General features: G+C 41.3%; 1 protein-coding gene across 7 annotated transcripts in view; it reads left to right on the top strand.

Moving 5' to 3' along the window:
* Positions 1 to 16569, top strand: part of KMT2D (lysine methyltransferase 2D) — a 1389531-nt gene that overhangs the window by 120228 nt on the left and 1252734 nt on the right. For all 7 annotated transcript variants that reach the window (XM_085600422.1, XM_085600421.1, XM_085600420.1 and 4 more), the window contains exon 2: positions 7334 to 7413. In XM_085600422.1, the coding sequence (XP_085456548.1) occupies positions 7368 to 7413 (46 nt within the window). In that variant the 5' untranslated portion in view covers positions 7334 to 7367. The remainder of the gene's footprint in view (positions 1 to 7333; positions 7414 to 16569) is intronic.

Genomic DNA, 16569 nt, shown 5'->3' with positions numbered 1-16569 from the left:
CGCCCCCTCCATACAGCTACTCCCTCCCCGCATTCCTTACCATTATGCCATACTTCAGCGCGATGCCCTGCAGCATGTCCCCAGAGCTCACGGGGTGCTCGGTTTACCTCTCGGCCCAGGCAGCCGCTGTCACACTGGCCGTGCTGCCGTAGGAGCGTGTTTTGGTGCTGCCAGGCTCAAGGACAGTTCAGCCTCCGATTCAAACTCTGAGCCTCAGCGCGGATAGACGGCGTGTCTTCTCTGGCGATCCTCAGCTTACACTGGGACAGCCGATGTGCACGCTCACGGCGTCTCGTGCGCTCCCACTGCACTTTCGGTTTTGCGCGCTCAGACAATGCCCCCGCTGCACTCGTGACTACTCCATGGGCTGAATATTTTACAGTACCAGGAGGGAAGGGCTGTGGAAGGAGGCACCAGCGGATCCATACGTAGCTGTATATTGGCCCAGCAGTATTAAGGTTTGATAGCTGTGTTTTTTTTTTTTTACTTTAATCTAAGTGCCCTTTCTGTTGCTGTCCTGTTACCGCCCCCTCCCATGTCCGCGTTCCTTTTCTTCCAAGCGCAAGCAGTTTTAGGGTTTGATCCTTCTGTTTTTTTTTGTTTTTTAACTTTAATCTAAGCGCCATACCGCTTCAGGGACAACGCGCTCAGTTTCATTCAGGGCACCGCCCCCATGTAAGCAAAGAAAGGGAAAACTATAAAAGTGCAGTGTTTTACTAAACCGAAACCTCTTACTACAGTTTGTTCTTCCACACGTGATTTGTAATTGTCAGTAATTATACCAAAAACCCTAAGATTTTTTTGGGGTATGTTTTCCCAAAAAAAACATACCCCAGCATGGCTGCTGTTCAATATGGCTAAATGTTTATGGCGTAGGGGAGAGGGGAGAGTGGAGTGGTGTAGAGTGGAATAGTGGCGTGGAGGGTTGTGCATTGGATTTGGAGGGTCTTGGCAATGCGCTTTCACACCATGCATACTTCACTCCATTACAGACATCACACTTTCAATTTAAATGGCCATTACATTCACACACACAGTTTTACTGATAAAACTATATAGCACACAAACTATATGCGGAAATGGCATCCAAGTGTACTGATTTGTTTTGATTGTATTAAAATATTTGTTTCCAGCACATTAAAGAATTACGAATAAAGTGCTTTCCTAATTGATAAATTCTGAAATATTTGCACAGTTTATTTACAGATATTTAAATTGTATGTGTTAAACATAACCCCCTACAGCCTTTTGTCTCACATGGGTGGGCACTCAGCAGGGTTGTCGCATTAATCCCCTCATTTTGAAGTCCGAGAAAGAAAAGTAAACCCCAAGCTCCCTCGGAAGACAGAGCCTGACATTTAACCTCTGCCTTTGAATGCACAGCAAATGTGACAAGATGAGAATAAAAATTAAAGGCCTGTTTACAGAAAGCGAGCACTCGTGGACACTTTTGTGCAAGAATACAAGGGGCCCTGGTAAACAGGCTATGCCTTACAGAATGGATTAACTCAACTGGACAATCTAAAATAAAGAAAGCAAATAAAAAGCAAGCACATGTGATTTACAAACCACAAAGCCAATGATGAGCAATGGGCAGAATACATTTCCAGGGAAGCTTTCAGACTGTCCCCAAAATGTCTTTAGCAAACAAGAAAGCTGCGCTGTTTGGTACGCTTTGACCTAAAAGTCTACACATGGACAGCGTAAGCTTTAAATTACCAGAGGGGGGCATTGCTAACGATGAGGACTGTGATGAAACTGGTGGGCATAATGCCATCATGCATCCTCCTGATCGCATACTGCAGACTCTGCATTAGGCCGATACAGGAATGATCTGACTTGGGAGGATCTAGTGGTTGTCACTGGAATAAAAATCCCAGGAGGGTGTTCAATGATAGGAAGAAGAGAACACGACAGGCAAACTTTTCCAGTAGCTGTCCCTCTCACTGGCCATCATGACAGGGATGTGGTGTAAACAGGGGGAAAACTGTATGTAAGGGGCCAGTGAACCCCCGTAAGGTAGTGAAACATTTAAATATCCTGGAAGTAAACCCTGTTGTAGCTCTGAAAGCTTTCTTTACAAACACATATTAGGGAGGAGCCTACTGATTAAAAACAGACGAGAACTTTTATTCCTGAACAAATAGGGGTTATGAAAAATCTTTACACTTTCCAGACTGGCACAAAAGATTTGGAGGTGGGCAGTACAAGGAAGAAAAATATTGTGTGTTGTATAGCTGCTCTGTGTATTGGTATCAGTTTTATTCACAACACAAATTCCAAATGCTAAGATTTCGACATCCAGGTGCCCACACCAGCTGTCCTTGTTGACAAACATCGGTCAGGATTATTGTCCATGTACTCTTTAATTGCTTACATACCTTCATACTGAGAGCTAGCTAGTTCATTTAAGCCTATCTGTGCCACTTTTTAAGGTGACTCCCAGATTATTCCAAAACTAGCCTGCACCACAAAAAATATTCTTTCAACCATGCATAACAAACACTACTTGTGCAGCCTGTTAGCTGTTTGGTAGTGAAAGTTTTAAAAAGATCTATATCTTGGCGAATACACCACAGTACCTTACCATGTTTAGCAACTTCCTGCTTGCCTTCATGTTTAGTACCACTTTCCCTGCAGTATCTCAAAGTTACTTCCTTCTTTAGCACAAATGACATGCGAAATGAGTTGCACAGTTGAGCATCTTTAGTTTTGGTTTAACAAAGTTGTACAAGTTTGACTTCACAATTGTACCAGTTTTTGTCCTTTTCCAAATTCTTCATTTTTAGGCATGGACTAGAAGATAGCACTTGTTTTAAAAATCCTCTTTTAGGTTTTCAATGTGACTATCCTTTTAACATCCACAGGCCCACGGTGGCACTTGCTTTTAGGCATGTGCTTTTTAAATCCAAGACTTTAAAAACCTTAAATGGAAGTGCTGGGAGTTTGCGTCATGGTTTCAGGGCAAACACCAGTTATGCAGGGAGTTTTGGTGTGGGGGGTACACATAGTGTGACATTATCTGAATCCTTTTTCTCACTGGCTAACTGATTGCCAAAGGATCCCCAAATAATCTTTGCCGGGATTCCAGAACTTAACTTGCATACTCATTGGAAGAACGGCAATATTCCTACCTGCCAGTAAATTAAAAATCAATCTAGGTTTAATTAGAGATGGTCCAGACCTTTAGTAATAATGCCATGGAATTAAGACTTGCAGTCCTACTTTTATGTTCAAATAATTTTATTTTGTTTAAAAAATAAAAAAAAAGACACAGGAATTATTTTAAACACTGTGATTTACTGTTAATTGTATAGGAGATCCTAATCCAGTGTTAATGCCCATAATAATTTGACTTAAATTATAGCACAAGTGACTTCTAGATTGATATTTAACCAGTTCAGCACGAATAGAAAGTAAAAATGTCATCAAGCCATCTGACAGGATCTAGGTTGCATTAAATGTCCCAATTTGATAACCAAGACTAAAATACTGGCATTTTGTTGCACACTGGAGAAGTATGAATGCTTTACTGTAAAATACACTTGCAAAAATTTCGATATTGGGAGATGACTCACAAAGGCATTTGGATATATTGAGGAAGCAGTTTGTGTTGGGACAGTGCTTGTCCTTCATTTAGGTTGCATTTGATTCCTTTAATTTGGATTTGATTCCTTTAGTTTGGTGTTACCTATGCTGCGAGTAATGCAGAGCCATCCTTTCCAGTTGTATCTGGAGATGTGTTGAATACCTTTCTATTCAGAGAAGATTCTTGCGGTTCCCATCACTAATAACAGATCAGAGAGAAGCAAGCTTGGCGTTTCTAAATCATTTAAAGAAGTGGTTCCCAATTCTTTAGAGCTGAAAACCCTTTTGACTCACCTAGCTTAAATAGACAGGACGGGGCATTTTTAAAAATATTTTTATGCAACTAAAGCCTTGTGTGGTAGAGCACTGTCACATTGTCTCTTGAAATGGCCACTAAATTTGCACAGACCGTTTTACTGATAAAACTACATTACACACAGATAATAATGTGTGGAAAATGGGTTTCAGTAAATATTTATCATTTGTACACCAACAAGGAAAGTGTCTTGATTTTTCTTTTTTTTAAACATTTTATTGACATTATAATACACATCGAGTAGAGCAAATCACAATCATGACCGTTACAGAGAATAATTGACATAGTGTAACACGCAATAATTCCGTACACAATGAATAGAAATACAGTTGTGTCCAACCCACTGCCATAAAGCTGCCGAATTCCCTCACCTCACATTGGGAACTTTCTCATGGCGTGCCCGTTTTCGGGTTATCAGTCACTCAAGCCCGAATCTGAGTCTTCGGGTGGAGGGGCACATATATTTACCCGAAAATTGTTCCATTTCCCCCACACTCGAGTCCATTTTCGGGGGCATCCCTTATTAATAAAGACTGCCTTTTCTGCCACCATGGCGCTATCAAGATCCCGACGCCACTGCTGCTGAGTGGGTAGTGTTGGGGCTCCCCAGTGTCGCGCAGTGTTCCTTTTGGCTAGTGTGATGCCGAATGTTGGCCAATCCTGAGCCGCATGGTTTAGATTCGTGGGCTCCCACACATTAAGCAAGCACATTCGAGGTGCCACATACCTGGGTGATTGTTGTCATAACCGCCCTCCATTATTGTGTAATGTGGGGACAATCTCATATCGTGTTGTAGAAAGTACCCGTGAGCCTGCAACCCCTCAGGCGTCTTGATTTTGTTTTAATCCTATTAAAATCTTTTTTTCTGTCCCACTTCAGAATTACAAAAAGGGCTTGATATTTGCCTTCCTAACTGCTGAATTTTTTATGACAAGATAGATACAATATTTAATGGTATCTTTATTTAATCTATGGCATTTCCAGATCCTCTAAAAAGCGGCGTTCGACCCACATGTTGGGAAGCACTGATTAAGACAATATGCTCCAAATATGTTTAAGGTGCCAGCATTGAGATCTATATTCATATGGGTTAGTAGTATAATATATTTATTCATAACCGGAGATTAAATGTGCGTTGGCACATCATTTAATTTGTCCCCAGTACTAGAATAGCAATACTAACAGTTTTCAGAGGTTTAATTCCCAGTTTGTTTCAGTACATTTTATTGGCATTTTATAATGTAACAACTTAAGGCAGGCATGCCCACAGCACTTCACCTCGACAAACAGAACCCCCTCTCCCAAGGCCCCCCTAAATCTTCTTTGCCTGCAGCTAGTTGAGAGTTCACCTTTCCCCGAAGAGCTTATTCTCGCCCCATCTCCTGTCCCAATGCTCCAGCTTCCTTCGTCGTCTTTGAATGTATGAATCTCGGTCAAACAAACCCAGCACTCCCAGCATATTGAGACGTGTCCGTTCTCTATGCTCCAGATTAAGATACACCACAACTGGTTCCAAAACCTTCAAAATGAACTGTCCTTATTCTGGCCAGCGTAAGCCAACTTATTATATACCAACAGGAGCACCGATACCGCTGCCTTGTAATGTGTAGTTCCATATTGATGTGCAACCCAATAAAATCCTCTTGGCACCTCTCCGTACGTTTTCCTGCTGTCAGCTCGACCGACCAAAATCTAATCTGCTACTGGCATCCCCAGTGGATGTATGGGTGGTCTTCTCTCTCTGCAACCCCTTCAGCAGGTACCCATATGCTGGAGGGGGGCATATTTTGATGGGAGTCTAATTTAAATAGGGTCTCCATGCCATGTTATGTGCCAGCCTCACAAACATGTTAGTCCTACCAAGTGTCTTAACTGGCACCCATAAAGTGATTTTGGTGTAGGCATATGCTATGCAAATGATAATACAATACAGTTTGCTTGCAGGCATTTCTTCGTCTCTGTAAAATACATTATGCTTTAACCCATGTGCCACAAACTTATTCACACCACTCCTTCATCTCAGTCATTCGCTTACTTACTGTTGCTCAGGTCTCCATCTCTAGAATCCTCATTCCATGCATCCATGTCTTGGTATTCATATGGTTGTTCGAACACTTTCAAAGTCATATGGAGTTCGAACTGCCAGGAAGGTTAAATTTTGTAACAGCCAACCCAAGGGCAACCTGACAACACTCTAGGTTAAGATGTTTGCGCTCTGGGAGGAGATATAATCACCTCCCCCACACCATGTAACTCTTAGACGTTTTTAATGTCTGTTCATGTTTGGTGTTCCGTGCTTTGAAGTGACCGTAAAGAAGCGTATTTGCTGTTTAAACTCCTCAACATAGACCTGTAAAGTGAGAGTGGAATGTGGAATCAAATGTATCAAAATATCTTTTTTTTTTTACTCAATTTATTGACAAAAAAAATATTAGTCGACAAAAAACGCTTTAAAATATTGCAGTAACATCACTGGGGGTAGTTGATGATCTACAAGGATTCTCTGGCAGAGCCATTCCTGCGTTAAATAAACATGGCAGGAGAGTTCTGATACACCCCAGTAAATTATTCTGCATTAGACCTTTTCTAACTCTTCTACGTTTTTTGGGTTTATTGCCAGCCGACATCTCTTCAGATACTGTAAATACTCTTGTATTACCCCAAAAGAATACCTTCAATAACTGATAATTTCTTTGAGGATTATTTCTAAAACAAAGCCAGTCCCATGAGTAAGGTGTGTAGTGCTCAATGGGTGATGAGTTGCATTTATTTGTTGTTGGCAAATAGACACCTGATAGTAAACCTTGGTAATGACTCCCCAATTAAGGAAATCACTATTCCTGAGTTAATTGGTATTGGCTGTGGCAAACATTCCAAGAACCCCACATGGGCATCCACTTAAATATTTTCAATGTTATTGTGTATATTTAAGCAGTGTTAGCTCATGTTCCCATAAAGAGAATGTTCCTGGTTTAAAGGTGCTGTTGAGCATGTCAATCCATATACTGTATGATGCTAAAGCAATAGACACCTGAAATGGTGGTATTGCAACTACTCTTTAGCCTAGATTAACATACATTCTTCTACCCCTCTTTAGGCTTAAGTTACCTTACACTTTATACATGTGAAAGAAAAATGCAAGCCTAAGATTGTCGACCATTTGGGGCTTTGTGGGCTTTAGTTTGACATGACCATGAAACATTTAAAACCAAACTTTGGTTAATAATTAATATCCAATTAAAAAAAACAAAAAATGGATACAATTCTGAGGCCTGTCAAAAAGTGGACATCATTAAAATTGCAAAAGCTGCAAACATACAGTTCTAGCTAAGTAATGTTTCCAGCATCTCTTGTTGGGGTTGGGGTGATGAGTGTCAATACCATCTAGTTTAATCTGCCCTTATCTTTTTTTCTCTCTCCCTCTCTAGTTATCTCCACGAAAGGCGTGAGCCTGGGTGAGGAATGGATGATCAGAAACAGTCCAGTGAGGACAAGGATTCTGAATCTGGTAAGGATTAGAATATATGGAAGGATGGGGATATGGTGAAGAATCCCTTTATTTCGATGTGTTGGAGACGGGATGGTATACTTTATGCTACATCGGCCTGTTTTGGCTCATCACATGCCCTCTATGCAATTAAAAGATCTAAACTTGTTATTTTCTTGCCATGAATGTTGGAATACTCTTAAAATTGGTAACTTGCACATAAAACTACAAGATGGAATCAGAGCAGGTGGTTGCATAGGTACATAGTATGGAAACTGTGGTCCCAAGTCCAATGGGAGGAGGATCAGTGAACGTGGGGGTGGGATCAAGGGCGCGGCTAACAAAAATAAAAATCTAACTATTTTATTGATCTTACAAATATCTATATATAAAACAAAACACACTGTAAATGCAAGTTAAACTAATCAGCGAGAGGTGCACTTGTGTCTCTGTGTGTGTCTCTGTGTGTGTCTCTGTGTGTGTCTCTGTGTGTGTGTGTGTCTCTGTGTGTGTCCCCGGAGAGCCACAGAATTAATTCCAGTTTGTGAAGTGGGAAACAGTGACTTGAGTACTTAGTGTGGTAAGGTTCCAGCCTGTGGCTAAAAGCAATGCAAATAATCATTAGTAGTAGAAATATCTTTATTCAATTTTTATAAAAACCACAAAAGCACATCAAATCGTACAGGCATAAATTGTAGTATCAAGTCACCCGTTCTGAAATTCAAGTACCCGAGTACTTACACATACAATTTGATTAGGAGTAATTCCTTTAAGTGCATGTTGTCTTTGAAAATGCAGGAACCTCCTTGTTAACCCCCTTCAGTTTCTTTATTTATTAGTCATATTTCATTAACATAAAGCCAATATCTCTTATGAAGGCTGGGCAAGGTTCTTCTTTTCTTGTATACTACTGGGATTAGTCCAGAGCTCACTCATGACCAGTCTATAAAACCAACACTTGATCAAATTGAGCCACGGTATACTCCCTCTAGTATCGAGTGTTAATACATCAAGTAATGATTCTTTATTAGGTAGTGGTGTATTTGACCAGACTCTAATCCAGTATGCAAGAGGCCTAAAAGCAAACGCGTGTGCTATGTTCTTTAAACCCAGGTCCAAGAGCATAGGGGTCGAGGGCATTTCGAGGGAGTTCTAGGACTGATCGCTTAAAGAATTTTCGATTTCTTTTTTTTTTTCTTTAACGGCACCTACATTATACTGGCCCCATAACTCTGCGCCATACAATGCAGCTCCAATGCCCTGAGCTTGGTACACTTGAATTACTGGGGCCACTGGTCTATAAATTGAATTTCTCAATTTTTTGACTAGAGCAGAGCTTATGTGTTGAAGGGAGAGCCAACTTTTTGCAGTTTGTGGGGCCCATGATTTTGCGTTAGTCAGCCTACACCCACCCCCCCCCCCCCGATAGTCTCATTGCTTCACCTGCTCTAATGAGGTGGAGCTCAGCTTTATCATGCCCCTAAAGGACTTATGTGGGTTGAATACCTTGAAATCTGAAGGAGACTATTAGTTATGGATTCCTTACCTTAGAATTACCCCCAGGCATCAGACTGGATCCGGAGAATATTTCTTCAGCAGTACCCCTGTGCATTGGTCGACTCCGCGTTCGCTGTTGGCGTTTTGATCGCCGGAATGATGTTGCGGTGTCTACTTAGATGCCGTCCCTACGCACTGACGTCAGTTCTTTCTTTTTTTCGTGCCTTCCAGCGCAGATCCAAAGAGAGCGGTTCCTCTAGTCACGTTTTGACTGTCTTTTTCTGACTTTTGTCGACATCTTTTCCGAGTCGTTCGACTCCTGGTGCACAGGAATGTCACATTGGAGAACGGCATAAAGCACTTTAATGCTTTTTAAAACTTGCATCGTATTATATTGAATTTGAATACTGTACTAAAACTGCACTCACCTTGCTATTGCTCATTTATTGTACCAGGGGGGAAGCAATCGGCGACATTCTTGAAGGAGGCAGTTAGAGCTTCCCAAATATTTAATGGAGACAGCGGCGCAAATGCGCCTGTCTTAGAAGTAACGCTCTCACATTCTAAATTACTTGCTAACCATAATCATTATGACAAACTCGTCAATCATAACTAAGGCTCTCTGTTTTCACTGATTTTTACAGATAAATACAGACCGAAAACCATTTATTTCCTGTCTGTATTTATTTTCAAATGTGGATATAAACGTAAAATGGGTTGCTTTTTGAGTACTATCTACCATGGCTGCCAGGCCAATAGCTGTGTGGATCGATAAGTAAAGGGGGGGGGGGTGAAAAAAGAAATTAAGTTTAGTAAAGAGATTTAAACAGCAGTTGATATGCACATGGCTGATAATGAAATTTGAATGGTCTCTTATAAGGGCATTTATTTATGTTCTGTGGGTCTTCATATCACTGAAACCTGGCTGGTATTCAAGCATGAGTGCTTCTTTAACGGTTAAATAGATGTGTAAATATACCAGGTTAAGCTTCATTTTTTTCACAAAACCTAAAATAAATATGGATAAATACAGACGGAAATGTTAAACAAAAAAAAAAACCGGGAGCCCTAATCATAACACATACGTAGGAGTCAACCCTGCTAGAATTATGAGCATTAAAATCTCCTATCCAAACTACATCAAAGGTTTTAGGGTGAGTTTTCATAAGGTTACTAATATCCCTCTCCAGTGGTTCCAATACATTTGCCATATTACCTTCAAAATTATTGTTATAGAAATTGATAAGAATCCAATCTCGACCTTTATGGCCCTTACATAAAAGGATGTGGTAATAATAAGAAATATTAAAATTTTTTATTACCTTAAGCCTAGCTGTGTTGACAACTAGGGTTACTATTCCCCTCCCCCCCCCGCTATGGTGGCCAGCCCTACAGTGTGCCGCATCTGTTTGAAAGGAGCGAATGCCTTCTATCTGAAACTTATCAATTTCCCATGTTTCTTCGAGACATAAAACATTGTATTGTGTGTCCAGAGTCAGCAAGTCAGTTCCTTTTTTTTGTTTTGGGGCTACAGCCCGATATGTTCCATGAATTTTTTTTAGGTCTCGCTAAGCCCAGCGCATGCTCAGAGAGACATTTTGTATGTGGGATTTTTAAAGTGCTGCCTGTGGCCTAAAGCTTGAGTGCACGTGAGCGTGCACCACTCGCGTGCTTGCCACACAGGGTGTCCCGTCCTCGCGATTGCGATCACTTTCGCTTTGATCGTGATTGCTATTAGCCGCGCGGCCAGTGCTTGTTTTTCTCTAGGAATGTAGTAAACACAGTTCTGTTCAGCACTCAAGTACAGATATGTTAAAATGTTTTTGGGGCGTTTTGTATCTGTATATGACATGAACGGGCAAATTGCTATCCTACTAGGGCGAATGATACAATGATTGTGACCACAGCGTCTTGGGAATGGCACCACTGTTGCATTGATCGGTGGTTCTGTACCTTTAAATGTATCAACATAGACCTGTTAATTTCTTGCATGTATGATGTGCGTTATGTGCCAAAGCCTTTTTAGAAACGCTGGCACAGCATCACTTGGGTGCTGTGGAATGCAGCAGAAACCCACACTGTAAAATGCGACCCTGATTTCGAGAGGCGCTTCCACAGAGTTTCTTTCCAAAGAAAGACCCGGCCTGGGTGCTTGCTGAGATTTCATCTCCACCTGAAGGATGGTCAGATGTTGGTTAGCTCACCAGATGCCACACATCAGCGCTGGGATTAATACTATATATGCATGGTATCGCTAGGATGCTGTTTACAAAACTTTCTAGTTTTTTGTTGTTGTAAAGTGCACTGAAAACAGGATTTATCAGCAAAAGGAATTTAGACGGAGAATAAAAACCTATGCAGTAATAATCCTTTAACTTAAATTCCATCATTGTTTATTTTTTTCATTTTTTTGCATCCTGTGTAGGTGGATTATTTTCAGAAACATATTATGCAACATGGGATGTATTCTTGTGCAAGCCCGCCCTTGACAGACAAACAAAGAAGTTTCATTGCAATGTATTCATCAATAATGCTTAAGAGAGATTCTCACACATTTATTGAAACGTTATTACAGTCCCTAGAGTGCATTCTCAGTCGGTTCACCACTCGCTGTTGACATCTGGTGGGATCTGCAAAAAGAGTTTTCAGAACTCGAAGGGGGAAGTTTGTGTCTGATCTCTCAGAAGTTGATAAAATGAGAACCTTGGGACTATTTTGAGCAACAGTCCTGCCTACCTATTAATTATAGTATAGAGCTCGGAAATAGTAATATTTCAGTGGCAATCCATTTTAAAAATCAAGTTCTTCTTAGAATTGGAACATTTGGTTATATTTGTGGGCTCTTTTTGGTTCTAAGTCATAGCCATAAGGTGAAGAATGGCATACATAGAAATGTAGAGAATGCTGTTGGTTTCTCTGTGGCTGGCATGTGACTACTTCCTCCAAACTGCTCTGTCCCCTCCGACATACCCATCTTTAAGTGCGAGTTTCATGATACCTAACACTGTACGTCCATTTTAACTTGTATATTGACTGGGGATTCAGTAACTGCAAGGATTGGTAAACAGTGCACACCGACAGAAAATCTGGCCTGAGTTAGATAACGTAGAGTTCTTCGTTCCCAGCTACCTTGCCAAATGGGAAATGCAAGTAGGCTGTAGGGCTAACTGCAGTGGCGCAGAACTGAGCTGTAGCTCTAGTTAGAAGCTAGCACTTCAGGGCTACAACTCATTTACATTTCTCCCTGCGCAATACTTTAACTTTTCAGCATGCTGAGACAATAGAAAAAATAGACTATTATGACCGTTCCACAGTCTTTCACGGTACGTAAAAGACCAGTTTACATATGAGGAATAGACCGAGATGTTGGAACCTTTTTAAGGTCTTTTGTATGTGATCAAATTATTATCATTTCTGGCTTGCTTACTCTTTTCTACTTTCTGATGCATTATTTTGTTATTTGAAATGCTTGGAAGGTGTGTTTTTGTGTGGATTCTGTCGGTTTAGTTGAGTCCTATTAGCGTGCATGTAGTTCGAATCAAATGACTAATGCAGACGGGTCAAAATGTTCATTTGCATCGAACTAACTTTGTTGATAGGCCACGTTTGTTTCTAACTTCCCTTTGCCTTCTATTTCTTCTTCTTCCTTTTTCCTCTTTCCCTCCCTCATTCCAGTTTTCCTTGTCTTATACTGCTGGGTTACCTGTTTGCCTTTGCTGTGATGGTTTACTCTATAATTAATTTAATGATTTGGTAACTGTAGTGTAAACCAATAAGTATGGATTCTGGATTAACACTTGAGTTGAGCACATCTTAGTGGTGGTGTGGATTAGATCTTAATGCCCCAAAGAAAGGAAGAAGTGCTTTTTTGGGGACCTGCTGCTACCCACGTTTTGATACTTATAGGATGATCAAGCACTGGATTGGACCACTCCCTTGTCAATTTTTTACATGCATCAGACAAAGGTGGAATAAACTTTGTTCAGTGGAGGCTGCTTAGTTGGTAGATGGATTTATTGCGATTATCCGTCCATTCCTTTGTGTCCGAGCGTTTATTCTACAGTAACTTTGTGCGTCGCTTCTCCTTGATCTGGGCAGAGTCATTGAGCACAGCGCCATGGAAGCTAAACGCATTAGCCCTTGTGCACAGGGAATCCTTCAGTGTTATCTGTTCTGACTCCCTCTTCAAGATGTCTTCCTTCCTGACCTTTGCATCACATCAGGCCTAGGTATTTGCGGAAGTGACTAGCTATGTACAGTTTTGTTTGTGCAGGTGTGTTGTCCTTCATACTGGGCTGGCTTGTCTAGCCTTGGATTTTCCCACTCCACTCTGGGATTGCATCAACTACATTTTATGACTGAAAAGTTAACCTCACCTTTTTATTTATTGCTCATGCAGTAATTTCGATGGATCCCTAACTTGTCTGTGTTCTCTTAAGACTATCATTAAAATCTCAAATATGTTTGTGCTCAAGCTCTGACTTGGGCAGTGGTTACTAAGCATGTCTGCAAATGGTGTTTTCAATGTGATCTTTTCTCTTGTAATTCATTCAGTGTGACTAGCTATTTTAAACTTAATTTGCTTAGCAGCCTGGGCATGTTGTTGTCCTGAAGACCGATGCAAAAACAACAATTGATGGACAGAATGCAGAACAATGTCATACATTCACCCCAGTACAGAGATCTGGGCCTAAATCCCCTGTCAATGTGAGGCCTATCATGGAAAAAGTCTAATCTAGACCCAGTTTCCATCTTTTTTTAATTTCATCTTTTCATTGTAGTTTTATTTGTTCACATTACAATCATATGTAGCATCCGCTTAACACATAGTGTAATTAGAATTAACAGAAGAAAGTATCAGGGTGATGACTTGAAGATTCACGAAATATTATGTTGAACAAAAAACCAACAAACATGCTTCAAGTTCAGACCACAGCATTGTAGGAGGAAAAATAAAGGAGCATCATTACAGAGAAACCGCACACAAAACAAATGTGTGGGGGGACGCATTCAAGGGAGAACAGCAGGCGTTCTAAGTGAGGCTGGCGACTGGCGAAGTCTATGCGCTTTCTGGCGTCTGGTCCTCTCCAAGTGTTTCATTGACGACTACAAAATAGTCTGAAAATCGGCCAGAATGGCATTCCAACTAGTTGCCAGTGAGTATTTGCGCAGGCCCCTTGTCTCTGCCTTCACCTCGGGCCCAGGCCTGCATGGAGAGTTCTCTGGCAGTGATCTCTATTTGCAGGAAATTAATCACTTACCCAGTAGTAGCCCTAAGTCGATAGACCGGGTGGTGGCTCTGTTTCTTGTCCCTGCGGCGAAGGCCTAGCTAACAGTCCTGCCAAGTATGTGGTACGGACCGCCCTGTACAATTGACAATTGACCAAGCGTGTGGTTACACCCAGCTAGTAGTGATGAAGAAGGGGCAGGCCCAGAGCATGTATACTAGGCCAGTTACCAGCTAGAGTGCAGCGGATACAGACTGCATCAGTATGGTGATAATAATGGTTTGTCTTATCAGGAGTAAGATCACCTCTGTGGAGTATGTAAAACTGAATAAGGCGGAAACGGGTGTTGCGTGGGACAAGCGCTGGGCAGTCTGTAATAGCCCCCACCCCTTAGCAGTACAAGTGCAACCCAGGTCTGCCTCTCAGGGCTGACGCAGAGGGGTCAATGGAAGTGAGGCATGTGTGTGCAGCGATTCAGCAAGCTACTGCGTCAGATGGCGACCTGTGCCTATGACGTGGAGATATTGAATGGTGAGATCTATCGTGTTTTCCTATGGTATGCTGCCCCAACATGCACCAAAGTTGCCTTCTTATTGCCGAAAATTACTCTCCTACCCACTGTATTGTTACTAGAATTACAGAAAGTATTGTGGCCCAGAAACTGTCATCTCTTCTAGTATCTAACAACATATTGAGAGATTTCAAGGTCTGCTATCACCTAGATAGGAGCATAGAGTTCACCCTCTTGTCTGTTTTCGAACTTTGGACTGCTACAAACAGAAACACTACCTCATTCTTATTTAACCAGATCTATCTGCAACTATTGACACCATGGATGACTCGATTTTGCTGTCAAGATAAGAGTTGCAGCATTAAGCGTATTGCATTGGCTTTCCTCCTTTATCTGAGGTAGTTTGCATTAAAAAATCCTGGTGTACAATTTTGATCTGATCTTATTTCCATGACACAGATCCTCAAGGTTCTCTTCTGCAGTTAACTAGTTCTTTTAGATGCATGTTCAACATATGCTGATGATACTCTAACTTTCCATATGAAAAGAGCATTTGCTAAATTAAATTATCCATTCTAAAAGGCTTTTTATGCAATATCAAGAGCTGGATGGATCAAAATTGGCTTAATATTTACATGCCAAAATAGATTTCTTCAGTAGGTTAAAACCTGTTCTACTATCCCTAAGGCTTTACCCAAACTGTTCATCTCTTCTCTGCTTCTAAAAACCCATTGTCACAAGCCGTGGAATAAAGTTATATGAGAAACTGGCGTTGTGGAAAACAAGGTAGCTTCAGTCTTTGGGTCGAACCTGGGCAGCGCATGCGCTGCTCTGCGAGGCATGCTGTATTGAGGTATGGAATAAAAGCTCCGCCCATCTTTTCAATTGGCTCCTGTTACTGCCCTTTTGAAATCGTTGCTTTTCATTCGTGAGAAGTGTTAATAGTTCCTCCTTGGTACCGCCTATTCTTCATCTGTAACCTCCCATAAGAACTGGACATTTTGCTTGTTACACGGTCAGCTTTATGTAGTTGGTGAACACTATTTCCTTTAATGATCTTCCCCTATTCCACTTGCGACGTTGCAGCACAACGCCCGCTTTTATATTATTAGTTATGCATTTATTAAATTCAAAGCACAGTCCACTTTAACTATAGCGGCGCACTTATTTAATTTATGGCGTGGTCCACTTTCACTTTAGCGGCCCCACTTTATTAATTTATTTAATTTACAGTGCGGTCCGCTTTCACTTCAGCAGCCGCGCTACGGAGCCTTTCATTAATTACTTATTTTTTCTTTGTGGGGTGGGGGTAAGCGCCCCATATCACGCTTTCACTTTAATGTTTGCCATGCCCCTTTCTTTAGACGCTGCTCACTGTAACCTGAATACGGCGAGCAGCGTCGAAAGAAAGGGGCACGGCCTGCATTCAAGTGGTCTCGACGTCTAGCATTTGTGAGAGTTTGAGCTGTTAGCATCAGAAATGACAATGTCTTTTATATATGTGTTGCTTTTAAAAACACATAAATAAAAGGCATTGTCCTTATCAATGCCAATAGCTTAAACTCTCGCAAAGCGAGACCTATTGCATTGAAAATGCTTGTTTAAAGGTTTGAAGTAATTTCCCACTCAATCTGGTCTCACTGGTGAGAGGGGTATACCATTTATCTCGGGGAGATTTGCTTCAATTTTGTGAAGTCCATCATACTCTTCAATGTCTCCCAATGGAACATATCTATTGCTGATCGATTACTCTAGAAACGCACGTCCCGGAGCAGGTATGGGTGATGCACTAAGAGTTTTTGGTAAAATAGGCAAGACCGTTGATCCGCTTCCAGACCTACCGGTGTATACCTATACCATGGGAGGGTCTTACACCCTTTAGCCGGGAAGAAACAAAATATGCCAATAACCAGTATAGCAGATTAAAAGCACCTGGACTTG

This window comes from Triturus cristatus, chromosome 4_2 (assembly GCF_964204655.1).
Source record: "Triturus cristatus chromosome 4_2, aTriCri1.1, whole genome shotgun sequence".
Lineage (NCBI taxonomy): Eukaryota > Metazoa > Chordata > Amphibia > Caudata > Salamandridae > Triturus > Triturus cristatus.
The sequence above is the reverse complement of the archived record's forward strand: the minus strand, read 5'-3'. Positions and strand labels throughout refer to the sequence as shown.